Here is a 27,171-nt window from a genome sequence, read left to right as displayed (position 1 = left end):
TGGATTTTCCATAACTAACGGTGATCATTTCATTGGTCCTGGCTGATTTCGGCTTAAATTATATCACTCCTTTTATTGCATTGATCCCACGTTTATTTACTTTCCTTGAGACATGCACATACGTGGAAAGCTATGTCGAAGGATTAAAAGAGGTTTTCAGTCATCTCATGAGTTACAATGTATTTCCTGGACAAGTCTGAATCAGGCATTTGACCTCACAGGGTTAAAGCAGACCTTGATATTTTTTTATGTAACATTTTTAAGGTCTGAATGAATCTGTTTATCTTTTCCCTGAATTTACCTAGATGGCTTCTCTTGTATTAACAAATAAAGTTTAAGTTGTTTAAGAAAGAAAAGGCCACATTACGTGCTTAAATGGCTACAACAGAGTGTGACAGATTCCATCTGTCATTACTTACATGACTGCAAAGTTTTGAATACGGTTGCTCATTTTTGTTTTGGAACCGTCTTAATTCGGTAGTTTCTGCAACTCTCTTGTGACAGTACAGAGTCCGCTTGCAAAATGGTGTGGAGGAGGATTTTTGGCGTTTCATTTACCTCACTGTTTATGCGTGTTGATATCTGCAAGCTCGGGTAAAGGAACAATTAAACAGCTGTAAGCCTGGAAGAACAAAAACAACCAAAAAGAAGAGTACAAGAACTGTTCTGGGCGAGAAATCGCAGCCACAGACGCACACACACAAGCATACATACACAAACAGCAACAGAATGGGAAGTAATGGAGTGAGAAGTGAACGCTGCTGTCTGACATGAAAATCAACATTGCGTGACATGACCATTATGCACACACACACACTCACATACACACAGATCAATAGCCAACTGCTTAGACCTCAAGCAAATCATTTGGAAAAAAAATCTACACACAGACATATCCAGCATACATGACATCACTGATCACCGATTTACAGATACCACACATGTGCAGGCAGATCGTGACTGTTAGGTTAACCTAGGCACTGGCATCTTTATGTAAGTTTCAGCCTTTTGACACATGTATTTTCTATATATAAGTATATAAATTTTATATCAGTGAAAACCCAAGAGTTATTTGAAATTCAAGAAAAGGATGTCACTCTTTTAAGAAAAAGCTTGCTTTTGTGAACAAGAGATTGCATTACTGTGCAATATGCTGTCACTGAAATGTGACATGTGTGTCGATCAGACCGAGATGAACCAATCTGAGGATACATTAGTGAGACTTAGTCGTGTAATACTGTAATATAACTACATGAGTGCATGCATACGAGTTTCCACATGTGAGATTTGCTTACTGCAAGATGGTCTCTCGTTTTCCAGGTCAGTAATCTGTGTGTGTGTGTGTGTGTGTGTGTGTGTGTGTGTGTGTGTGTGTCTTAACTGATCTACTTGACCTTTCAAGGTAGCGTTTAAAACTCTTTCTCCAGCACGGAAATAGAGCCAGTGAGACATAAAACATGACATTATATGTTCATCACAACCTTATATAAAAACACACATACATACACAATGAAAGCTAGCAATACTTTCTGAGTGATGAAAACAATGTGGCAGCACTGACATTTAACTGAGTGAGTAACAACAATAATCTATGTTCATACAGGTTTTTCTCTGTATTTGAAGCGCCTCTGTTTTCTTCTTCTATCTATCCTACCATTGCTCTTGTCTACTTGCCTTTTTTTTTTATATCAGTGTATTTTGATTCTAGGCACATTTGTATAACTGCACTTAACTGGATAGTTTGCCATCATAAAAATACTCATTGGATGTAATCATGATTGAATCTCTTAAATTTGCCATTTTCTCAGTCAATCATTTCACTGTTCTTAAAACTGCAGACTGCGTAAAAAAGGAAACTGTGGGTAGCTACATGAACAAAGAACCAAGCTCATTTTCATTAGGATAGAAACTGTATCTGTGCAGATTTATATGGGATATATCTGTATACTCTATCCATGTTAGTCTACTTAAAACAAAAATGATGGCTTATATTTTACTAATGTTGATGTTGAAAAAACATGACTGCTCTCCTATAGTGCTTGAGGGGAAATCACTGTACAACATCTTTCTTATGCAAACGCTGCAAGACTTCTAGGCAGAAGAACATTTAAACAAGAGGGGGCTTAAGGTCATGATAACCATCCCAGGGATGGCAGCAGTATTCAGCTAATACCTTGTGCACCACACTAGTTTAAAGTTTCATATCCAGAGAATTAATGAAAGTAATTTTTGTGGCTGGTATTTTTTCACCGTGTTCCTACTCGAGCACACTGTGACAGCTCTTTAAGTGAGCTGACACTGAAGAAATATTTGCCTATGTAAACGATCCTCCTCAAGGTTTCTATCTTTCTGTCTCTCTCCCTCTCTCTCTTTCTCACACACACTCCCTGTCAGCTATAGTAGGCCAGTTAACAGTAATTATGAGGTTCCTCGTTAATTAGCGAAGAGCACCCAGCTGTTTCAGCCCCACAAGACAAAAGGCCTTCAGCACATACTCGAACACACATGCACACACAGACATAGACACTAGCTCATGCGCACACCTGGGGGAGTCTTGGTAAAATGTCAGGGCTGTTCAGATTGTAATTACAGGGAGATTTGCTGCCTCTCTCACAAAGCTGAGATAAACCACCTGACTGACACACAAACAGATATCCACACGTTCACACAAACGCACAAGTAGCCACACACTCAACTTTTACAGAAAATCAATACTAAACTCTGTCTTTGACATCCACCACATTAGGGGTGACAGAGTAACAACTAGTACTACTGAGTTCATTTTTCAGTCTTTAATCATTTAAGCTACATGATTTTTTCCAAATATAAAAAAAAATAATGATTAAAATGTACAAAACCTAAAGAAAGCCTAAACCTTTTTATAGCTTGGTTTTTCTTTTGCTTTTAGGCATCTTCAACTATAGAGTAGAATCAATATGTAGGTCTTCTGCAATTAACACAACAGATTTGAATGGTTAATGTACATGTCTTTTCATAAACAAATGTATTTAGTAATCCAGTACATTGATGACTGACTGTATGTGAGCCACTGTGATGATGATCAAGTTTTATAGCCTGGTTTAACCTATCATCAACAGACCAGACAAGCTGATGTCCTAAATGTCCAAGGTGACCTGAAGGCCAAAGTGTGAAGAGACTGACAGAGTAAGAAGATGTCAGGAAAAGGTAGATTTAACACTATGCAGAGTTCTACAGCTTCGACATTACTGGAGATCCAAAAGTACTGCGTAGGCAAGAATTCACAAAAGAAGATGACTTCCCAATATTACAAGAAGTTGAGACAGCAATGAGAAAGCTGTAAAAGGGGACAACTGCAGGTTTTGGCAATGTTCCCGCAGAACCTTTAAGAAATGGAGGAGAAGTAGTGATTAACATTCTCACTGTTGTGTGCAATAAAATCTGGCAGATAGGAGAATAGAGGACATCCTGGGTTCAGTCCATCATCATTACTCTGCGTAAGAAAGGGAACCTCCTACAGTGTGGACATTACAGCACCATAAGTCTTATCAGCCACACAAAGAAAGTGATGCTGAAGATCCTTCTCAACAGGCTGAAACTGTGGGCCAAAGAAATCCTTGAGATAAAAAGCAGGGATTGTTCAAAAAAGGAAAAAACACCATATACCAAAGTTTCAGCATTAATGGTCTACATGAGAAAAATCTATAGCACCAACAAGAACTTTTCCACATCGCAAACTTCCAGCCATTTGAAAGGGTTTGGTATGGGGCCCTGTGAGACACAATGAAGAAGTACAACATGAGCGATAGTCTGATTACCATCATTCAACAGTTCTACAGCAAGCCCACCAACAAAGTCCTTGTGGAAGTCACCGCAGGGGACTTGTTCCTTACCTCAGCTGGTGTCCTACAGAGCACCTACACTATTCAACATCTTCCTAGAACAGCAATATGAGAAAACCTGGAAAATCTAATGGCGACCATCAGCACTGCAGGTCAAACAATCACCAATGGATAACATGCTGATGACACTGTTAGAATGGTTGGAAAAGAGCTGGAAGAACTGTTTCTGTTTCTGGTGAAAATAAGTGCAGAAAACAAAAGATAAACAAATACTAAATACTTCGAGGTAGGGCTGTAACTGTAAATGGCAGTGATTTTAAACCATATGTCTGTTGTTGATTGGAGAGCCAAAGCTCTAGCCATTGTCTTCTACATTTTTCTGATGAATGGACAAGGCTTTACATCCTTGAAAATATGATTTGGTTACAAATGGTGGTTCAGACAGTGAGAAGACAGAAATTAGTATTAGACTTAATGCATGCATGCATGTGCTTACAGAAGTCTAGGAAATTTTGGCAACAGCTGTATTAGTTTTTTACAGACGCTAGGACACATTTCTCAATACTTAGGTCACTTTTGCAAAACTCTTCACACAATCCTCCTAACTGACCGTCAGCTTGGCAAAGCAGTTCATTTCACATTCAAAATGCACTACAACTACCAAAACACTTCATTCAGGTCTCAAATAACCTCATTCTTCCAGAACACTAGCAAAGGTTGACAGCCAACAAACACACTTTGTCACCCACAAAACAATGACCTAAAAAACACTAACAACATGTAGCATTACACAGTGTTTTCTTGTGTAAAACAAGGACACATCTCTGTTTATAATTTCAATATATGTTACTGGAATGAATCAGACATCATGCAGAATTCGTTAATATTTGTTTATGTATTTTTTATTTTTTTGCACTAAGTAATCCCAAAATACAAGAATTTGTATACACACCATCCACTGATACACATACAATAGTAATGCTAATCTACTCGGTCTTCTCCATTTGGCCACAGGTTCTCATCCACATCACATCTTATGTCATCTAGGGCAATACACCTAGGACAGAATCTTCTGGCATGCCAGAATTGAAGGAGTTGAAAAATTGAAGGAGTAACACCTGTGTAGATGTTCATCTACAATGAGAATCAGCTGTGGCTGGTTAAACTGCATTTTTAGATTTAAAATATGTTTCAATAAAATATTGTTGTTGAATTTTGCTGTCTTTTCAAGTTTTGCATTGTGTTATTGTTTTGGCCATAAGTTTAACAGTTTTGAAAACAGTATGTAAGCACATGCAAAATGTCCTGTCCGTACAAAGATTTTTGGCAGTTGTTGTGTCTGAGTGAGAAGATAATTCATGAAATTTGAGAGATGTAGTCATTGAATGCATTTTGTGCCAAAACAATGATAACTGGTCCTCAGTTTAGCCCACATAGACTTCTGTTGTGCTCACTGTGTGAGGAGTTTTGCAAACGTGACCTAAGTATTGAGAAATGTGTCCTAGCGTCTGTAAAAAACTGTATTGCATAAATAAAATGAATTTCCTTCTGCAATGCTAAATAACATTAAAAAGTATAACATGTTGACTTCCATTTGCAATATGGAATCAAACTGCAAAAGACACTTGACTAATGTCTACAAACTGAACAGTCATATCGCTTTATTAGGACCTCTGTGCTTGTGTGTGTGTGTGTGTGTGTGTGTGTGTGTGTGTGTGTGTGTATTTATACAGACTTACTATCAGCTGCTTTCTACATGGGTGTTTGAGTTTCTGTCTATGTGTATGTAGTAAATGTTATCTTTGCAGGTTCCTGAAAGCCCACTGAGCTGTGAAGAGGAGGTGCGATTATAATTTCAGCTTCACGCTGTTTCCACCGTAGTTACATCAGTACTAAGTACTTCCTACACCTATTTCCCCTGGTGTTCCTTTTCATAACTCTTGCCTCCAAGGGCACAGACAACAACAAACAGGAAGTACTATCCATTCACTTCTTTTCTTTTCACTGAAATCTTAAAATGACATTTGCAAAATTATTATAAGCTTTTGTAAAATGATATTAAAGTTTCATCTACCCCTACCTCTGCAATCAACATGTTTACATTTCCGCTTTTGCATGATTTAGACTTTTCGTGTACATATGTACTCATGTGATATCTGGTTTTAATAGTTGTGCTAAGCAATAAGCAAATACCATAGGAATGTGCTGTATATAGAACAATCTCAGAGCGGATTTCAAAAATTTTTAGTTATTTCTGTGGGGCTTCACACAATTTTCAATCAAAACAAAAACAAAAGTGTACTATCACTCAATCAAATAAACCATCAGTGGAAGACATTCATTAAAAAGGCAATGTGTGAGCTTCTCTCACTTTAATGGACTAAAAATATTGGACTAAAAATGTAGTTGGTTTTATGAAAAACTACCTGTGATTTACTGTTTCATTCTCAGTATTCCAGGAGAATAAGCATGCATAGCATGTTCTGAAATAGTGAAGAAGATGCACCTGCGGCTCATCTACTGTGGATATGGTTGTCAATCAGAATTCTAAACGAGATTACACTTTTTATGAGGCACTAAATTAAGGCCAATCAATTTTCTGTGTGTTGTAACCTGTCCAGCACGATGATAAAAATGCTGCGTTTGCCAACAGATTCTCAGAAGTTTGCAGTTCAAGCAGAGATAGTCCAGAGCTCAAGCTCACTTGACACTCCATCATTGTGCATTAAGCAGAGTGACCGCACATCCACAGCAACATAACATTTCCAAAAGCAATAAAAAACACATTCTCTGTAATACATGGCCTGTACTCTCTATTCAAGGGACTGCTAGTAACTGCTAATAATATTTGTCTGAGATTTTGCAGAGCAGAAGAAGGCGATACAAGGTGTACTTAATATGTTGATATGTTTATTGTGGGCTCTATTATGTTATTTATATCATATTGTCCAGGTAATAATAAACTGTACCCCAGATCACTCTTAAAAACATTGCACATGCAATCCTCATCAAAGAAAACAACAGACTAGATGTTATATTTTTTTTATTATTTTAGGAGACTTTCAAAATCATCATAATTGTTAATGTTGATTTTATTGAATAAAAGCTGCTATAACTAACATGTATGAAACATCTGAACATCAAAAAATAAAAATGAGAGACTAATTCAGCTCAAATTTAATTGAGAGCACTAATTAATTAATTATTTAATGGTGGATTTATTTATTTATTTTATTATGGCAGCCCTCCCCCTCCATAAAAAAGTTCATTAGATTTGGTACTCACTGCCTGTGCAAAAGTTTTGGGGCCACTCCTCATTTATATTTCTCTAGGAAAATGGGAAATAGGTCCAGCATATTATTGAAACATGCAAACATAGACGGAAGTACATAAAGCAAAAACAGAATCTCTATAATTCCAACACACTTGAAAGTCAGTATTTGGTACAACCATGTTTTCTTCAACAACTCTCTTGGTTTAACACAATTTAACCCATGGCACACATTTCCACGTAATTAAATTCTTAAGTAAAATAACTCATTCTTTATCATGTCAAACGAACACATTTACATAAAACAAACAAGAAATAATGATTTAAAAGCATAAACACAATGCGTACATGTTAAATAAACACATTTTTTATGTGCGCCATGATTAAATTGCGTTCATTCGAGTATCATTAATTTTATACTCCTTTAAATGCAGAACCAACTGTAATGGCAAATGGAGGGGTTCTTACATAGCGCTTCTCTACTCTGAGCACTTAAAACGCTTTACGCAATTTGACTAATTCCCCCATCCAAAGCCATTCATACACGCACTTTTTGCTATGCTTTTTCCATGTAACTGCTTTCTGTCTAACATTCACAGACATTCATTCTCCAATGGATGCATTGGAGAGCAGCTTGGGGTTAGTATCTCGCCCAAGGATATTTGGCATGCAGACTGGAGCAGCAATTTGGTGTCTATATTGTTTCTTTCACTGTATTACAAAACACATTTTACACAATAAAAAATATAATGAAAATATAAAAAAGCTATAGTTTTAAACATATATTAACATGTTTAAATATCTACATATCTGCTCTCCATCGGAAGAGATGATAGGAGATGCAGGTATGATAACATCTGAAACTGAATTGCTCTATACAAATCCTTACAACTCTCTCAAGGTAATATTTACATCATTAATTTGAGTTACTGCCCCTCATGACCATAGTGGGCAGATTAGTGCGAACTACATGGCCAACACATAAATCCACATACTTCGCCTTTTTATGGCAATACCAGACCTCTTATTCAGTGTATGAACAAAAATAATTTCTTTTTGTATCTAAAACACATTATCAGTCCAAATGACAGAGCACCAGTAACAAATGTGACGTTGGTTTGATCTGTAGCTTTTCTATTAGATCGGCTTGTCTAAACGGTGAGGCCTATCGTGCTTCCAAAATTCATCAAACTCCAATTAAGAATGTCTTACACACATCTGTAGGACAAATGAACAAATTAATGGATGTTATCCATATAATCCATAATCCTATTCAATTTCATTATGTGGGGAAACAACTGGCTTGTATATTCAACCATAATTGAAAACATAAAATGAACTGCAGAGTAAGGTTAATGGCTTAACCAGACTAGCATGAAGGCTTAAGGGAACAGTCATTTAAGTGAAACACTACATGCACATGCAAAGGGCATCAAATTAATTATATTAAATAAACTTTTCTGTGGTTTTCTTTACATTTTAAATATCTGAACACTTAATCAGAGCGACCTTTGTTTTATTTTGTGACACTGCAATATCTACTGCAAAACGCTTGAAAATTGCAAATAAAAGTAAATGGAACTTTTATTTAGTGTGTTTACTCCTTTAATTTAGAGTTAAAGTGGCTTTGAGATCAGAACAAATTGCTCAGCTGGCTTGTTTTCCATGCAGGCAGGATTTACTCACGTTTGACTTTTAGCAAACGTTGCCTCCAAACCTTGATGTCAGCCAGCATGCATAACAAGTAGTCCATACAGCCTAGTCTCATAAATAACAAATGAACAGATAAGGAACATAAAAGAAATTCCAACAACCTTTGAGCTGGTTTTGTATCCCGGTGTCATCACCTCTTTTCCCATTATCTCGGTTAACTCCAACAGAAAAATAAATCATGAAATAAGTGGCAAACTACACACATGGCAAACACTTTTACTTCAGATATACAACTGAGCAGAGATCCTTTGTGGAGGCAGGCTTTGATTACTTCTGTGGCGCGGCCGGGGAAAAAAAAGAAGAAGAAATTTTGGTGAAACTGAACCTGATCAGTTGTGTGAAGTAGAGCGAAACATCTTTTGAACACGCTGACCTCCATGACATATGTGGAGTCCAACGTTCCTTGTGGTCGAATGGATTTTAATTCTGTTGATTTCAGTTCTACAAAGGTGTGATCCTGATCCAGTGACTCAATTCCTTTTATCTTTCAAACCCTTTTATCCTTTTATCGTTCTATTTCTTTTGATCTCAGAAACTAATTTCAGCTCAACCTCTACCAGGCATTTGGACATAGACTACTCCTTAGAATAGCCTTTTCCTTCCTTTGTTTGCTGGAAGATATACAGTAAATTACCTCTGACAGACTTTATGGAAAGGCTGGGAGTTGCTGTGAGACCAAATTACCAGTACTACTGAGTTTTTCTTTATCTTTTAAATATATTCTTATGTTAAGTAATTGCTGTTCAAGTCCACATTGAAAGGTCTTTAAAAGAAGATTAAATCATATCATATGTTGCCATATTATTCTATTATTTTCTTAAGTTAAAACATTTATTAGCACATAATGTAACATAATAGATAAAATGTAATTTTATAATATGTAGTTGCCAGCATTTAACTTTAGACTTTTTTGTGTATGTTTTTTCAAATGTAAGTGTGAATAAAAACATACTGCAATGTTTTGCAAATCTTATAAATCCACATTTTGCTGAGGGTACAACATGTACCACTTTAACTAAAAAATGGCAATGTCTCAAAATAGTTGGTATGGGACCATGTTTACCACCATGTAGCATCCTGTCTTCTTTTAGAAACAGTCTGTAAACGTCTAGGAGGCGAGGAGACCAGCTGTTAGACTGTTTGGAGAAGAATGTTCCACTCTTGTCTGATACAGGATTGTAGTTGTTCAGCAGTCCTGGATCTTCCTTGTCATGATACATCAAATATTTTCAGTTGAGGAAAAGTCTGAATGCTGGCCAGTTTAGCACCCAGACCTTTCTATTATGAAGAGATGCTGTTATAATAGGTGCAGTATGCTAAATTATACAAGGCAAAGCATGTTGTCTGATGGGAGCATATATTGCTTTAAAATCTGTATATACTTTTTTGCATTCATAGTATCAGATGTGCAAGTAACTAATTCCATAGGCACTAATGCACACCCATACAATCAGAGAGGCAAGATTTTGTAATGAGCACTGACAACAAAACAGATGGGTCATGTACTCTTTAGTCCAGAGGATCCAGTTTCCATGTTTTCCAAAAAAAAAAAAAAAAAAAAACAATCCAGATTTTTATTTGTCTAGTCACAGAATGTTTTACATTTGCCTCAGTCCATTTTAAATGAGCTTTGGTCCAGGAAAGATGGCTGTGGATCATGTGGCTTCTTTTTTGAATGAAAGACCTTTAACCTGCATTTTTGATGGCACAGTGAATTCTGTGATTTCTGTAAGGGTTCCAGTGATTTCCAGAACAGACTTTTTAACGCAGTGCTGCAGGACCATCATGGGCATACAATACTGATTTTTGTCCTTATATCTAGCGCACAAATATTTCCGGATTCACAGAATCTTGTGATGATTTTATGCACTGTAAATAATGAAATGTTCAAAGTCCTCACAGTTTCATGTTGAGAAACCATTTTACGTTATCCTTAGTTCCACAATTTCTTGATTCAGAGTTGTGAACCTCCACCAACCATAACATCAAAAAACATTTATATCCATACTCAAATTATTGATATTTTTCACATAAACCTGATTAGTTTTCAGATGTTCCTGAAGCTGTTTCTAGCAAACTGTTGTTGTGTTTCCAACTTTCATTAAAATAATAAAATACCTCAGTTTAAACATTTTATAGATTTTCTGTCTTCAGTTATGAATAAAATATGAGTTTATGAGTGTTGCAAACGATTGCATTCTTTTTTATTTATATTTTACACAGTGAATTTTTTTCAGAATTGGTATAACCTCCTAAGACCCGAACTCTTCCACAGCATGCATTTTTAATTTCTCTTTGATATTTGGGCATATTGGGGCCCAATGAATGTAAAAACAAAGAATTAACAGATTTTTTTTTTTACCTCATTTTTGTTTTTATGAAAAAAAAGAGCCACATATGAGGATATTCGTTTAAAATTTTGATAGAACAGTAGTAAGTGGATATCAGGCCCTTGTAGAGCAAAATTGAGTATTTTGGTCTAAATAACTCAAAATGTGATGTCGACATATGTGGACGCCAGGTCCTAGGAGGATAAAAACAATGTGCTCAAAAATGTCATAGTGCAAAGAAACCCGAATGTGTTATGAAGAACACACTTTTTGATAAAGGAGAGGTATGATGTTTCAACCAAAATTATGGTTATTGTTTTCTATTAGCAACAAAATTGTGATTAAATTGCTTTCTATGACTTTCAAGCCAAGGAGGCACTTAACTACATCCTCATTTTTTGTAAAACCACATAAAATCTAGGGGAACATTGGCAGCAAATACAACAGCAACAAAGTGTATCACAGGAAGCTTGCCAAAGAAAAAAAGACATTTTTAGCTTATTGAATATCTATAGCACTTGCTGTATGCTGTAGTGTTACACGAGCCTGTCTTTTCCAAAACCAATGCAAAGATTGAAATTATACAAAGAATTATCGATGTTTATGTGGAAAGTAATTGTAACAGGAGTTCCACATCTATAAAACCTACAAGACACGATATGTGTTTTATATTGTTTGCTAAGTTTAGAAATATAAAATCGTTTTGCAAAAGTGAATAAATGCACCGTGTCTCAAGTTTCCATGAGTTTTCCTTTCACTAAAGCAGATCATGAGCTTACCAACCACAACCAAGTCCTGTGATCACAATCAAAATGCATTATACTGTGCTTAATCCAACCAGTTTTCCTTCCTATTTGTTTGACTGCAAATTCAAAAAAGGGACAAAGACATGAAAAAAAAACTTTCAGGGAGTCACATACATTTAACACAGACAGGTGCCAGAATGGGAGTAAGCGTGGTGCGGTGTCAGGTTTGGTTGTGGTCATGCAGTTAAGCATCTGTTCTCTGTCTGACCCAGTAACCCTGAAAGAAAGCGGGAGGAAGACAGTGAGACAGAGAGAGGGGTAGGGTTAGGAAGAAAAAGAAACAGACGGCAAGGGTCAAAGTTCAAATCATTTACTGCTCTCCACTTCAACACCCTGCTAAGCTTTTGTCTGGACAAAAGCTCTCTGCGCATACACCTTACAGTTTTTCTCAAATGCTAAAACACATTTCACAAACGTTACCACCAGGTCCCCCAATGTCCAAACACAACACCCTTCTCTAAAGCTACATAAACACAACCACACCTTCCCACTGCAAAACTCAAACTCCCACACCAAGAGAGCAGCTCGAAGCTGTCAAAACTGTAAACACTATACACAGCATTACACACTACAGCAAAACAATTGAAAACACAATGCTCAATTTGTGAGAAGGTTCTTTGTTTCATAACTGCCAATGCATATTTTAGAAACTATACAGTAACGGATCGTCGTAGATCTCTGCAGAGGATTAGGCATTTAGATTTGTGAGTTTCATATGAGTAGTATAAATCTATAGAAAATCCTGCATGTACGTACACTACTGTAACACAACTCAATGCAAAAACAGAATCTATTGCACACAACAGTAATCTTCTCCTCTCCCATGTTGGCCTTCTCCTCTTCCTCGTTGGTCGCTCCTCTTCCTCCTCTCATTTGAACTCCTCTTCCTCATTGGCCTGCTCCTCTTCTTCCAGGGCCAGCTCTTCTCCCTCCTCTGCATCAGATTCCTCTTCCCCTGACTCTGCCTTCATCCATTGTGTTTGTTTGGAACCTTCAGCATACTGTGCACTCTGAACTTGCTTTTACATGTGGGTACAGCATTAGCAACAAGTGTCTTCAATTTTGAGTCATTGTGTGTAGTGAATGACGCCAGGTGTGTTCCCTGTGTTCAAAGATTGGTGACTGTGGCAAGCATTTTGCATCACATGGGCTTTCATTTGAGGATATGAGCAGAGTTGTTTTGCAACATGTGTTTTAGCAAGGAAAAATGTGTTTAGATTTATGAGTACAGAGGGTTGTGTTTTGTGAATTGTGTCTTCATGTGACATGTGTTTATGGTACTGGAATATGGTGGCTACATTTAGTAAATGTGTTTAGACTACTGGTCATTTGGGTTACAGGATTGGCTTTTGTGTTTTAACATTTGAGAAAAACTGTAATTTAGCTGATTTTGCTCTTGATTAGACAGATGTCAGAAGTTTAGAAGTTAAGGTTTCATGCATGTACAGTATATATGGCTCATGTATGTCCCTGTGGAGTATTGACACACATGAGCAGCAAGTGAAGCTTTTTTTGGTTTCTGTCTCTACAGAAAGCTATTTTAGAATAGGCTTGCACTAAATACTGCTCTAAAAATACAACTCCTGGACTCACAGTGCAAACATTAGGGTTTGAAGTCTCTTTGGAGTAATTTTATTGCCTATTTTAAGGGACCAAATTACCTTCAATTTAGCTGCTTTGTAAAAAGTTGCACCACAGTGAATCTGAGTGTTGCATGGGGATGCATAGTTCACTGATATTATGACTGACATGAGGGTAAGCAATAAAAAACTGAGGAGAGGAGAGGAGAAGAGAGGAGAGATGTTAGGTAAGCAGGTGACAGCAGTTGCCTCCAGCTGTGAACCGAGTGCGCCCAGAAACAGCCTGACAGGGCCTGCTGGGGAAATGAGTCTTCTCTGGGAATAAATCCGACAAGCACACACTTGCATTTGCACACACACACACACATACATACACACACAAACATGCATGCACACGCACATACAAAGGACTCCTGTACACAGGGGAAAATACACATACATAGACAGAATGAACAAGAGTACAAAAAGGCTCCCAAGGCGCAAGACTCAGACAGGAAATACATCATCACTCAAGAAGAAATGCATCACCTGCAGAGGTCTGAGACTCCTAGCTTAAAAGACTGCAGGATAAGATGATAGTGCTAACGCATGCAAATGCAGCTTAATGATGATAATAAAGATAATAATCCATGAGCTATATTTCTTGCTCATTTTGTGCAATGTTGCATCAGGATACAAAATCCTGTAGGATTATTTACGAACAGAGGAGTTAATAACCATAATTCTATAGTAAAAACACAATCTTCATGAGCATAACAGTATGAGGTGTTGAGGGAGGGAGATTGTGTGCTTGTTTAGATAAGGTTTGCGTGTATGATCTTTGCTGACAGCCTGCTTCTATGAGCACTGTCATCACATGCCAGGCCTAAATGGGAAAAAAGCCATTCATTTCCATTCTCTGTCTCCAATTTCCCGTGTGTATCCATTTATATATTTTTAATACAAGATAAAAGTATTCTTTTACATGATAATTGTCAAATGCTTCCCACAGAATCAATTAAGCTAAGTGCCACACTTTCTGTCTTTAAAAAAAAGAAATAAATGTAAAACTTGCATGAAATATTGAAGGGTTGGATTAGCTCCAATTTAGGGCAAAAATGTAGCTGGGTTCACAGACCACTTCTTTGTCTGCTGTACACTCATCAATTTGCAATTTCACTTTTTTAATATCAATAATTTAGATTAAAATAAGATTTATTGGGTTAAAAATTGATTTAAAAAATAATAAATTAAATTGATTGAGTGTTCTATAATCTGACTGTACATATTTTACAGTCGGAATAACAGAAGAAAGACAACTGCAGTAATTGTTTAGTACCAAGTTCTTTAAGGCACTAAGTTAAGGTGATAATTGGTAAACATCCACGTCAATTGTTAAGTTTTCTCACACCTAAACTGGAACAAGTTATGTTGAACATTTATGTATTTGCATTTATTAAAAATAGCTCCATTTACCTCCGGAGCAAAACGAGAAGCTTAGCAACTAGACACTGGGCTTGTCACGATACTAGAATTTCAAACTCAATGCCAATACTCGAGAAAATATTTAACACTCAATACCATACTCAATATCACAGAACAATTCTGCACATGTATTTGACACCGCCCTGTTTATTTCCTGTGCTTCTGGTGATCTGGTACCATCTCTTCTGATAAACAGAGTTGGTAAGTTGGCTGTCACTGTTTCTGCCAAGCTGACTTTTCTCTGCTTTAACCTGAGACTTTAAGAGAAACATTTTTAGACACAAATAATTGTGTTATCCTGTTATATTAACACTGTATATTAACAAGCAAGACTGATATCGTTTGCTGCCTAGATCCAAAATTACATTATTGTTTTATTATTTAGCAATAGCTGCTAGCTGCTACCTTAATGATAATTTAACAGACAGCTAATGTGGCCACTGGGTAATTGCTAATAGTTATACAGCTAACATTAGTGTGTGCACCAGTCAGGTTACAATTTAAAACTTTAATGTTGTTGAAACACAGGCTTTGGTGACCTCATGAAACTGCTTGTACATACTGGAGTGTGAAGTTGTGTTAGCTGGAGGAGGTGAAGAAGGTTGCAATTGTGTATCTAATATGATGGTAATTTTTAGTTTCCATTAGTATCTTACTACAGATTTTTTAAGAATATTATTTACATCACGACTATCTAAAATGTGATATATATATAACAGTGAATTGATGAGTTAGTTAAAAAAAAAGATAGAAAATTAGTTAGAAAAAGCAAGGCACAGAACCATACAGAATTAAGTACTTTAGAATTAAGTAAGTTAGAAAATTTCTAACTACAGCAGAGAAATAAATATTTCTATTATATTTTGTGACTCTAAAAGAAAAGATCACTGTGAGCAAATTAAATTCTAAATAATTCTCACTAACTTATGTTAGTTTAAGCTTTGCGTTATATTTATCAGTAACATGTTTTACACCTACAACAGTGTTCCTTGAGTAGACATGACGTATATCCAATTATTAGGACCTAACAACTAGGACAGGCCTGCTTCAGCTGAAGATATACCATAAAATAGGATGAATGATAAATTCTTAATCAAAATTGCATTCAAGTTTAATATCCTCTTACAAGGATTTTCAAGTAGATTTTGAGGCTCTTTGACAGAAAAAAGAGCTTGATCGCCCCCACCATTTTTACCTGGAAGATCAGCAACCTACAAGCCTGTGAAGAAGACTGCAGAGCTTCTTTCTAAACAGTAATGAGCAACCATCCCACTTGTGTCTTTTCAGTTCTTCATTGTTGTGGTTGCCTGCGTCCAGACATTCAAATGTGTCCACTCCACCAAATTGACTCATTGACATAGTAGCATTTCATGGCATAAGTCTAATAAGTGCCCCAGGAAGCCTAACGATTAGCCAATCAGTGCCATCAGCGAGATTAATGCCTCTGACAACCACTGTAAGCGATGCGTTATGACAGGGGTGTTTTAAACAGCCAGTGCTTGCATGTTTTTGGTAGCTATGAGACATGACTACTGTACAACAAATGCAGGAGCATGCAAAAATATATTTTCTTTACCCTTAAAACCTTAAGACAACCAATATGTTGGCATGGCTACACATCAGTGTCAAATTAAAGTTTATTACATGTAGATTTTAGATTCTAGCAATATACACAACAACGTATAAAGTTAGTTTTTTAATAACTTAATTTAAAAAAGTAAATGTTCATTTATTGTATATCCACTACATGCACAGTGAAAACCTTTCAGGACTTTTTTGTTTTGTTTTATTTTTGGTAACAGCTCATTGTAGCTCATGAAAATCAAAATCCAGTATCTTAAATTATTAGAATATTTCGTTTTAAGTTTAAGCAAATTACTGTTTAAACAGTATAAAACTTGTTTCAATACATGCAACTTACATCAAGACCGCTGATTCAGCATTTGTCCAAATGATGAGGGTTAGCAACAGAAGGTCATTAATGAAAAGGGTGGCTATTCACAGAGTATTGTATTATCTAAGCATATCAATGGAAGGTTGACTAGAAAGAAAAATATTGGTGGGAAAAGGTAGACAAGCAACAAGGAAGACTGCAGCCTTGAGATGATTGCCAAAAAAGTTGATTCAAGAACTTGAAGAACTTCACAAGGAGTATACTGAGGCAGGTGTCAGTGCATCAAAAGCAGAAAAGGGGCTACAACTGTTGCATTCCTAATATCAGCCACTCCTGAGACAACATCAGAAGTTTCTCACCTGGGCTAAGGAGAAAAAGAACTGGACTGTTGCTCAGTGGCCCAAAGTCCTCTTTTCAGATGAAAGTAAATTGTGCATTTCATTTGGAAATCAAGGTCCTAGAGTCTGACAGAAAAGAGGAAAGGCATAGAATCCAAGTTGTTTGAAGTACAGTGTGAAGTTTCCACAGCCTGTGATGATTTGGTGTGCCATGTCATTGGCTGGTGTTGGTGATAGTTGGTTACTGTGTTGTATCAAGTCCAAAGTCAGAAACCTTCTACCGGGAGACTTTAGAGTTCTTCATGTTTCCATCTGCTGACAAGCTTTATGGAGATGCCGACTTTCTTTTTCAGCAGGACTTAGCAACTGCTCACAGTGCCAAAAGGACTACCAAATAGTTTGCTGACCATGTTATTACTGTGTTTGATTGGTCATCCAACTTGTCTGACCTAAATCCCACAACTATCATCAAGAGGAAGATCAGAGACACTCAATCCAAAAATACAAATGAGCTTAAAGCCATTATCAAAGCAACTTGGGCTTTAATATCACCTCAGCAGTGCTTTACTTATTGGAAAGTACTGTAGTCCAAATCAGTACTGATTATATCAACATATTAAAAAACGAATAATTTGAGATACTGAATTTCTATTCTCAATAAATATTTCACTTTACATGTCATTAATTTTTTTCACGGTATTCCATTTTTTTAAAGATACAATATTACTGATTAACAGAGAAAATTTAAATCTGCCCATCTATGGAAATTCGTTAGAGTAGATGCAATATCTGTGAAGACAGAAACAAAACGGACTATTTTTTCTTGTTGTAATTTCATGTCAGCTATTGTATGTACTTTCTACAGAGAGAACAGTCATTAAGGGAATCAGTTTCCTCCTCAAGGACTGTCTGAGAGGGGCACACTCTGGTTGTCACCAAGGACTGAACCTTTGACCGACTTTGCTGTTTATGCATCCACACGTCTATCCTTCTCCAATGCCATTTCCCATGTTCCTTCAAGCATCCATCTTTAATGAAATATGTCCTCCTACCATACCAATATTGCATGTTTCTTTACATAGATTAAAGCAGATCACACACACACACACCAAGAAGGAGCACCAGCTGGATCTGAGACTGTCTGTCTTTGTTAATTTCTCATCTGCCTTTCTCGTAACGCATCAGAGTGTGTGTGTGTGTGTGTGTGTGTGCGCATGTGTCTACCTCCTATGCCTGCGTGTCCCTGCGTGTGTGCACTTGTGTGTTTGCAGTTACCCTTAGGGTAACACATGCTATCTCGGTGTGCCCAATATTTTTTTGTGTATTTATAAGTTCCTGTGTATGTGTGTATGCGTGCCTGCTCTAGCCTCCTCAACATGTTCATGTCATGTCTACTTCGAGTCATCTCTTAAATAATGAAGAGGCTACAGTGTGTGTGTCTGTGCCAGGTTTGTGTGGGAATCTCATATCTTCTGAACCTCCTCCGTTAATTATTAGAGAAGCAGAGATTTCTCCAATTTGATTGCCCTTTAATCGTATTTTTTTTTCTAATTTGAAAAAAAGTAAAACTCTCAGGTAAATTAAAAACACACTTCCTAGACTATTTCTTTTGATGGTTTGTTAACATTATATTCACTGATCACTACTATAGGAAGCTGCCATACCTTTCAGTTTAATTACAGTGAATTATGATTGAACTTGTCACACTTGTGTCAATGAGTATTCATAACAGACCTTGGAGGACAGCTAACCAGAGTGCAGTCTCCCTTTTTATTCCAATTTGCATGGCAAAATTATCACTTCTTTCAATTTAACAAGCCTGTTGATAGCAGAGACAGCTCAATATGTGCAATCTGACATTTTTAAAAGCATACCAGGCAGAGATCTGTAAATACATGAACAGATTTGGCTCCAGCAATTAAAAGAAAACACAAAATTTGGGTGGCAATTTGTGTTGCAGGGAATAAAACGTGTTCCCAGCTAGAAGGAAAAAAATGCAAGAGATTAACACAGCTGTACCATGTGTGTGCCCAGATAATATAATCAACACTTATAACAAATTCAAAAAGAATAGAGGTTCGGGTAGGAGGGGAAAAGGAGAAGAGAAGGTAAGATGAATGGACAAGAGAAAAGAGAAGGAAGGGGGATGAAGGAGGTAAGAGGAGAGATGCCAGATGTGGGAGATGAAAGAAAGGTGGCCATTACAAATTCAGCATGGGTGGAGGTCAGTAGGAGGATGCAGGAGGAAGGAATAATGGGTTAGCAGGAAAGGCAGGGTTTGGATGGAGAGAAAAATGCAATTGAATATGGATCAGTCAATATAGAGAAAAAATGTTCTTGGTGACCACTCAAAAAGTAGGTTTCACTAAACTGGTTTATTCAGAAGTATGCATAAGCCAGGGAAGTATAGTTTTCAGTAAATGCTACAAAATTAACTAAAAGGGACAACTAAATAATACTGCCTACAGATCTAGTTTGTTTGGTTTGTTTTTTGGCTTCAATTGGGTCACGATTTTTGGGTTCAATTCAAAATTACATCCACACGGGTGCCAAACTGTTTTCAGACAGCTATGGTGATAACATAAAAGTATGCAGGTTGTAAAGGAATCGGAGGGGAAAGAGAACAGGCGAGAGCACAATTTACATCAAAAGTAGCGAAAAGTGATACCTCTAACTGAAAGTTCAGTTCCCTCTAATGTTATCAAAGGTAAAATATCAAAGGTACACAAATCTCACATATGTTCATGGGTTTAGGGGTGACAGTTATCACAAGATTACATTCATGAGAAAGTAACTTACATTATAAAAATAAACTTTCTGGGGAAATCAATGCTTCCTGTTTGACCATCAGGTATAACATAAATGAAAAAAAATCTCAAGAGAATGTTCACAACACATTTAGCACCTTAAAGCTGGGTGATATAACAGCAAAACATTGTGATACTTTGGTGTTAAAAATGGTGAAGGCCAGTGTTCCACACCCTGAAGGCACAGTGTGCATGTCAGCATTTTGTCATTTTCTCTCCCATGTTTTCTTTACCTTTGAATTGACAAGACGTGGCTGAAAGTACAAGTACCTATGTCAACTGTCAACAGCAAAAACGACGGACGTATGGAGTAATTTTCTTTCACAGTCGACAGTGACAGACAGCCAGGAGACACTACAAGTCCGTTCTTTAACACAAAAAACTTGGCAAAGCATCGGAAAAGCACATTTATACTACCTATACATCTTTGCACCCAGTAGAGCACAAACCTCTGCCAAGGAGATGTACGGAGTCCTACCGCCGTTTAATAAGTGAGAACTACTTCAAATTTAGAGTTAACTACGAAAGAAATCACATAAATTCAGGTGTAGATGGCAGCAGCAAAAAACACTTAATAGAACATAAATAAGAGGGTTACTGGGCATGAAATAAAGCAAACATAAATGGCAATGACAGCACGTCTGGCACTTCAGGGTAATAAAAAAACCAAGTGAGGATTATTAGCCTGCACACAAGTGCATTAAAGTAGACTGGGTACAAATGACTCTCTACCTGCTTGGTGGAGGTCTACACTCTGAGCACATTTTCTTTTTTCATTTTGTCAAACTAGATTCCCACAGGATCGTTAACAAAAACTGGATCTTGGATGTTTTAATTATTAAAACTGAAACATTTCAAGCTCCTCGTCACTTACTTTTCTTGGTGCTTTAGGTTTAGTCATGTTTCAAAATAGGCACTGAAATATTTCTATAGGTAAGGCTCAAACAGATGAAGAAACAATAAGCACAACAGTTTAAAAAAGGTGGTTAGAAGTAGTAAAGGACACAAAAGACACCAGCACAAAGGTTGAGAATGATCAAGATTAAACAGTAGGAAAGGGTGAGATAAGAAGTGGGACAATCTGAGCCCAGGTTTTTGTTAAAGAAACCAAAATTGGTAATTGCCTTACATGCTTACCGTTGAACCTCGCCTCATCTTCTCCTTTCTCTGTCTCTGCAAGCCAAAACTATTTATACGATCAAGAGGCTGACTCTACGACAGACACATCTTCCTCCCTGAGAAACCAGCCATGAGCCACAGGATTAAATGTGTGTTAGAAAGTCTTTGGTGTGTGAGTATGCTGCTCTGGCTCATTATGAACACAGTGTTCTAATAGTCCAAATGTACAATGTGTCTAGCAGAGACAAAAAGTTCCCTCTGTGAGTTTCAGCAATAAGACATAGTATCAATTGTAGATAGAATATCAAGTGATTTTTGCCCCCTAACTAACACAGATAAATGATCAGTTGGGGCATATTAATAGACAACATCAATCAATGACTTATAATCAGCATCAGGGTTGTGGACTGCTCCAATCATTCTTTGATATGCAGAGATGAGCTGTAAAGCCTGGGTGGTGGACCGTTTCCCCGTGCCTTAGAGCCTTTGCAATTTAACACTGATGACCAGCATTAAATTACTAGATGCTACCAGAGGATGTCTGATAAATTTCAATTTCTTCATGTTGCAAGAACAAAGTACTACATGGCTAATCAATATAAATTAAATTAGCTATTTTTAGCCTTATGGGTTAATTGCATGGTCACATGCCTGATTCTAGCTATCAGCAGAAATAGTATGTAATTCTACACCCTACTGATGACTGGAAGACAATGACCCGACTATCTAATTGATAATTGGTCGTATTCAACTAGTCAGCGTTGGTCCTTTAAATTGGGTGCTGATGAGATCTATAGTGTCATTAAAAAAATCTCTAAGGTTATATCTCTGGTGGCACTGCTGAAAAACAGCTCAAATCCATATTTGCTGCGCACATGCAGGTTGAGAGGTTGGACACAGCTCTCGTTTTGATTCTGACAAGTTGAATGTAGCCCAGATTACATTTAGGTCTGGGAGACGGTGAAAAATGTGTGTGGGTTTTTCCTTGCGTGCATGTGCACATGTGCAATTTAGTATGTTTGGTGAGTAAATTAAGCCTCTGGAGCCACAGGACAAATCTGACAGATGAAATGAAGAGAGGGAGCCTAGAGGATAGCTGAGAGCACAGAAGAAATGCTGAGCGGAGGAGAGAAAAATAGAGGAGCAGGCGACAGGAGAAGGGGTGAGAGGAGAGGTAGAGATGATCTGAGGAGAGCAGAGCAGCAGGGAGGAGGAGGAGAGCTGAACAGATGAAACGGAGAAAGGACAAGTGGCGAGAAGAAGAGCAGAGTACGACTACAGCAATTTTTTCAAGATATACTGTTAAGAAAAACTTAATTTTAAACATAACGAAAGAGTAGCACTTTTATAATCACCTCTCAGATACACAGAGTCCAAAGAAATTAGGAGTATTGAAACCTTTCATCAGCTCTCTCCATGAATGACCTCTTTAAAGTCCTTTCATTGCACAAAGACTTTGAGGAACACCGACTCCTCAATTAAAGTCCCGCATCATGACAAAAGATGCTACTTCTCCAGAAATGGTACTGTATCTTTGTGTCAAATGTGTTAAGCAAGTTGAGAAATTAATGTTTTTGTCCACTGGCTACAGCAGCGTGTGAATCCATTACCGCCTTGTTCATTACTTTACCTTCCAGATTGCTTTTTAGAATAGAATTGCAGGTCCATACAATGATTGGTTACCTGCCAATGGCCGGTGGAGTAGACTAATTTGCCAGCCACAGCCAAAATGTAACAGCGTTTGGCTGGTGGCTGCTTTTAATTTTCCAGCTTCTTTTTAAAGCCTTGGTCCTGAAAATGTCAGCATGGATCAAGGGGACATTTAATTACACATTTATTTACTTTTTATTCCAGCCTCTGTACGTTTAAAGAAGGCTTTATTTGCCCGCTTACTTTGCCAGCTTCTATACCTTTGACATTCGATTGATCCTAATAAGAATTAGCATTTCTCTAAAGATACTCTTTAGACTGCTTTAAATAAAACAGCTATCCCAAGAAGTATTTTTAAAAATATCTGCTGCTATGAGGTCTATCACAGGCTTGACAGCTGCGAGGAGATCAGTGCCAGGATCTGTGCCCCCGAGGGTTTAAAATTAGATCTTCTGCGCCTGAGGAAATCCTACCTTTCTTGCCTTTGTTCAGTTGGCACCCTACAAATCACAATCTCTCATCTGTCCATCAAAGTGAACCATAACAAAAAAAAAGTATTTTTGAAATCGGCAACAAAAAAAGTCTGGAGTTTCCTGGGTGTTATTTTTTTTAGCGTTAAACTACAACACTGCATGCTGTGATGGTGCAAAACCGCACGTCTAGACTGTCCCTGTGTCGATTCGCTTAATCGCTGTAGAAATCCATAGTATTTCTGTTCAGTCAGCCTACACACAATCTCCCCGCACTGGAGGATGATACAGACTTTGCAATGACAATGACAAACGGTTCTCAGTAGCTTCCACTGGAGCTGGATTTTTGAGGTTTCCTTTTCCTTCTTGTGCAATTTTCAGGCTTAGTCTATCCCCTTATGAAGCCATATTTTCTTATGAAACTACCTTGGCTGTGTGTTATCAGAAGCCCATAGAAGGGGCAGGCTCAGTTAGAAACCTGGTCCTGCTCGAGTCTCTAAACTTGTTCTGTCTTCTTCCTATCGTGTTATTTCTCCCTCTCTCTGTCACTCAGCTCACCTCCCTCTTCCCACATCCCTACTTCCTCTACTTCTTCTCTATCCATCTTTTCCCTCTTCTACACCATCCTTTCCTCTAGATGCGATGATTAAGACTCGGTTACTCTAAACACCACAAAAGCCTCACCTGACGCAGCAGTGACTGCGTTTGCCTGGGTGTGTGAGCTCACTCAAATGTGCGCGTTCATACGACATTTTTGAAAAGGATCAGAAAGACAGAACTAAAAATGGAAAGCAGGGAAAGACAGACAAAGAAGGCAGGAGAGGGGGTGCCACGCTGTGAATATTTTAACATTTTATTTCACTCAAGAAAGGAAAGAGTGGGAGCAAGTGAAACAAGGAGGAGAGAGGGAGGGGGAAGAGAAAGAGCAAGGACAAGGACAGAAAGTGTCTAAGATAGAAAAGAAAAAGAGGTGGTGGGGGGGACACCAGAATTATATAACATCTTTTGACTGAAATGCAGTTTCAGAAAAAAAAAGAAGAAGAAGAAGAAATGGTCATGGTGGAGGAGGTTTGGGAATAAAATGCTGTGTAAGGCTTGGGCCTCATCACTAGAAGCAACTCACGTTCACACTCATGCACACACACACACAGACAAACACACTCCCGCACACACTTTGGTATAAGCAACTCACGTTCACACTCATGCACACACACACACACTTTGGTATAAGCAACTCACGTTCGCTGCCACAGCCCAAGAGCTACCGCAAGAATATTTATTGGCTACCAGCTCAATGGCTGTATTGAAGAGAAGGATGAGAGAGAGAGAGAGAGAGAGAGAGAGAGAGAGAGAGAGAGAGAGAGAGAGAGAGAGCAAACTGAAGCAACCAGAAAACGAGGAAAGAGGGAGAGAAGCTGTTGCCTGTTCCACTCATCTCTCCCTCTTTCCCTTCATCCTACCTGTATGCCAATTCCCTTTTCTCTGCTTTGCCCCGCAACACACCATACATCCACGCATACATCCCCAACCCCTTCTCACTCACACTCTTGCACTGACACCTCGCAGACATCCTCGCGCGCACGCAGACACCTCTCGCACACTAGCAGAAGCACACCCACACTTTCCTCTTTACAAACGCGCGCGCGCTTGACTGCATCAGTAAAGAAAAAGAAGAAAAAATTAAAAGAAGAAGAAGAAAAAATGTACTGCCGGCCATTCTCACTCAAACCGTGTGACTGCGTGTGGGTTCGCTTATTAACTGTCTGTGTATGCGCGTGTGTGTCTGTGTGTTTGCGGGTGTCGCATCCCCTTACCTTGGGCGCGCGATGAGAGCGAGCAGAGAACGAGACTCCACAGAAAACAGCGCATCGCCGTCATTCCTCCGTCCCTCATCCTCTCGTTCGTCCCCCTCATCCTCCTCTTCGTCGTCACCCTCTTCATCCTCCTCGTAGCCGACGAGAGGTGCGTGAGACAGCGTTCCGTGCCGCTATTAGTAATATTATTAGCATCAATACATCTTCCGTGAGCCGAGCTCGAGCCCTCTAAGCTCTCACCGGGCCGCATGCTGCTTCACATCCAGAAAACGGAGGGAGAGAGAAAGAGAGAGAGTGGGAGAGATAGAGAGAGAGAGAAAGAGAGAGGGGGAGAGAAACCGGAGACGCGTGCGTTTTCTTTGCCGCCTCCTTCTAACATAGACTAGATAAATCCTTCATATCCGAAAAAAAAATCTAATAAATTCAGTCAACATCCACCGAGGGAGAGAAAAAAAAAGCCCAGAGAAGCAGAGGGGTGGAAGGGACGGGCGCACAGGTTGCCTCTCTGTCTTTAAATCCACTCTCCGCTAGGTTTTAGCGGTGCTTGTCGTCAGTACCTCTCTATTCCGTCCCGTTCCATTGCAGAAAAGTGATAGAGAGGGAGGGAGAGCTTCAAATCCACACTTCCCCTCAGCTGCATCTCCTCTTCAGTCGGAAAATATTAGGCTCTGTGGCGTTTTCCCTTCTTATATGCCTCTCCTCCTGTGCTCTTATGTATACTGCGCGTTCCCTCTTTTTCTGTCTTTTAAAAAATATGTATATCCCCTTGACTTTTTTTTCTTACCGCTGAATATCTCAAAAATGAACAGGGATATCTGTTTTTAATAGGGTATCTGTTCGGAAAATCTTCCTCTCTTCCGTGCGTGTGTCAAAGCTTCTTTTTCTTTCCCTTCTCTGCACCTCCTTTCGCTTTCTTTCTATCTTTCTTAATTTCGTTCTTTCTTCACAAACAATTGCGCTGAAAAAAATGTACCTTTACCACCCCAAATAAGAGAAATTGATCTCACCGTTTCTCATTCATTCGACTTCTTTTCAAAAAAGCGTCACAGTCACTGCGTCTCATTATCCTCACCAAACAAGTCAAACCAGAGCTCGCTCGTGATGTTGAGCCAGTCCTTAAGTTCTCTTGGGAAAACCAAACGAGGAAAGGATAGTGAAAATCCCTCTTGTCAGAACCCCTAGGAGACGTGCATCGTTCTCTCTGCTCGGTGTGCTGTGGTCTTCTCTCCTGGTGTACTGGTTGGTGCGTCTCTTCCCTCTGCGCTGATACAGGGATGCTGCTTTCAAGAGCTCATCGTAAGCTCCCGCTTCTATTCACGTGCGTTTGGTCGGAAATAATAGCCTAAAATTGACTCGGTGTCACTCTTTGCCACTGCAGCTCTGTAAAAAGGACAGTGTTCATTGGTTTACACCGGTGTCAGGGAATGGTTTCTTACCAAAACTGAACGTCTAGTCAAAATTTATTATAAACGGGGGAAAAAATAACAAATACTCAAAAGGTACATCTTAAAGCAAATGGTAATTAAACTCATAATTAGTAACATGGGCCAACTAATGATCAACTAACAGTCATCACTCAATTACTCCATTTGTCTTTTGAAATAAAATCAATACAAGGAGGAAAACGTGGGAATTTGGCGGTAAATGGTAGACAGAAATGTTTGAGTGTATCTAATGCTGACTGAAGTGCACTGCTGATCCCTTGAAGGCATCTAAAATACTTTAAGCTAATGCTTTGAATATGTTTAGAGGCAATGCCCTATTTTGGTATATTTGCAGAGCTCCTTGCCTCCACTTTATATTAACAAAGTCCACAGGGGAAATGTGTAAATGCACCAAGTCATTACCAAAGAATGATAACCTCGTAATAGTTTGCAAGTGGGTATAAATAGCATGCCACTTCAGGCACATTTAGCTTACCACATCTATGCAGTAAATGTATCTTTTTTTTGTTTTTCCTCCCCCCAAAAGGGTAGGAAAGAAGGGTAAGAAATAATGGACTAAATACAAAGTAACATGGAGGCAAGGCCAAGAGGTTACAATGACTAAACACCCAACAGGTCAGGTCCCTCCAGTGTGCAGTTTTGGAGTTTA

The 27,171-nt window shown here is 38.3% G+C and overlaps 1 protein-coding gene across 1 annotated transcript in view; it reads right to left on the bottom strand.

Annotated features, from left to right (window-relative positions):
• Nucleotides 1–26,397, bottom strand: part of csmd3b (CUB and Sushi multiple domains 3b) — a 414,655-nt gene extending 388,258 nt beyond the window's left edge. Inside the window, exon 1 of the mRNA XM_086281026.1 lies at nt 25,078–26,397. Coding sequence (XP_086137152.1) covers nt 25,078–25,327 — 250 coding nt within the window. The 5' untranslated portion in view covers nt 25,328–26,397. The remainder of the gene's footprint in view (nt 1–25,077) is intronic.
• Nucleotides 26,398–27,171: the final 774 nt, after the last annotated feature.

This window comes from Aulonocara sp. 'chitande type north' Nkhata Bay, linkage group LG22 (assembly GCF_057382095.1).
Source record: "Aulonocara sp. 'chitande type north' Nkhata Bay isolate Kocher_YH1m ecotype deep benthic linkage group LG22, A_spYH_male_GT1.1, whole genome shotgun sequence".
In the NCBI taxonomy this organism is placed as follows: domain Eukaryota; kingdom Metazoa; phylum Chordata; class Actinopteri; order Cichliformes; family Cichlidae; genus Aulonocara; species Aulonocara sp. 'chitande type north' Nkhata Bay.
This window is presented reverse-complemented; position numbering and strand designations above follow the sequence as displayed.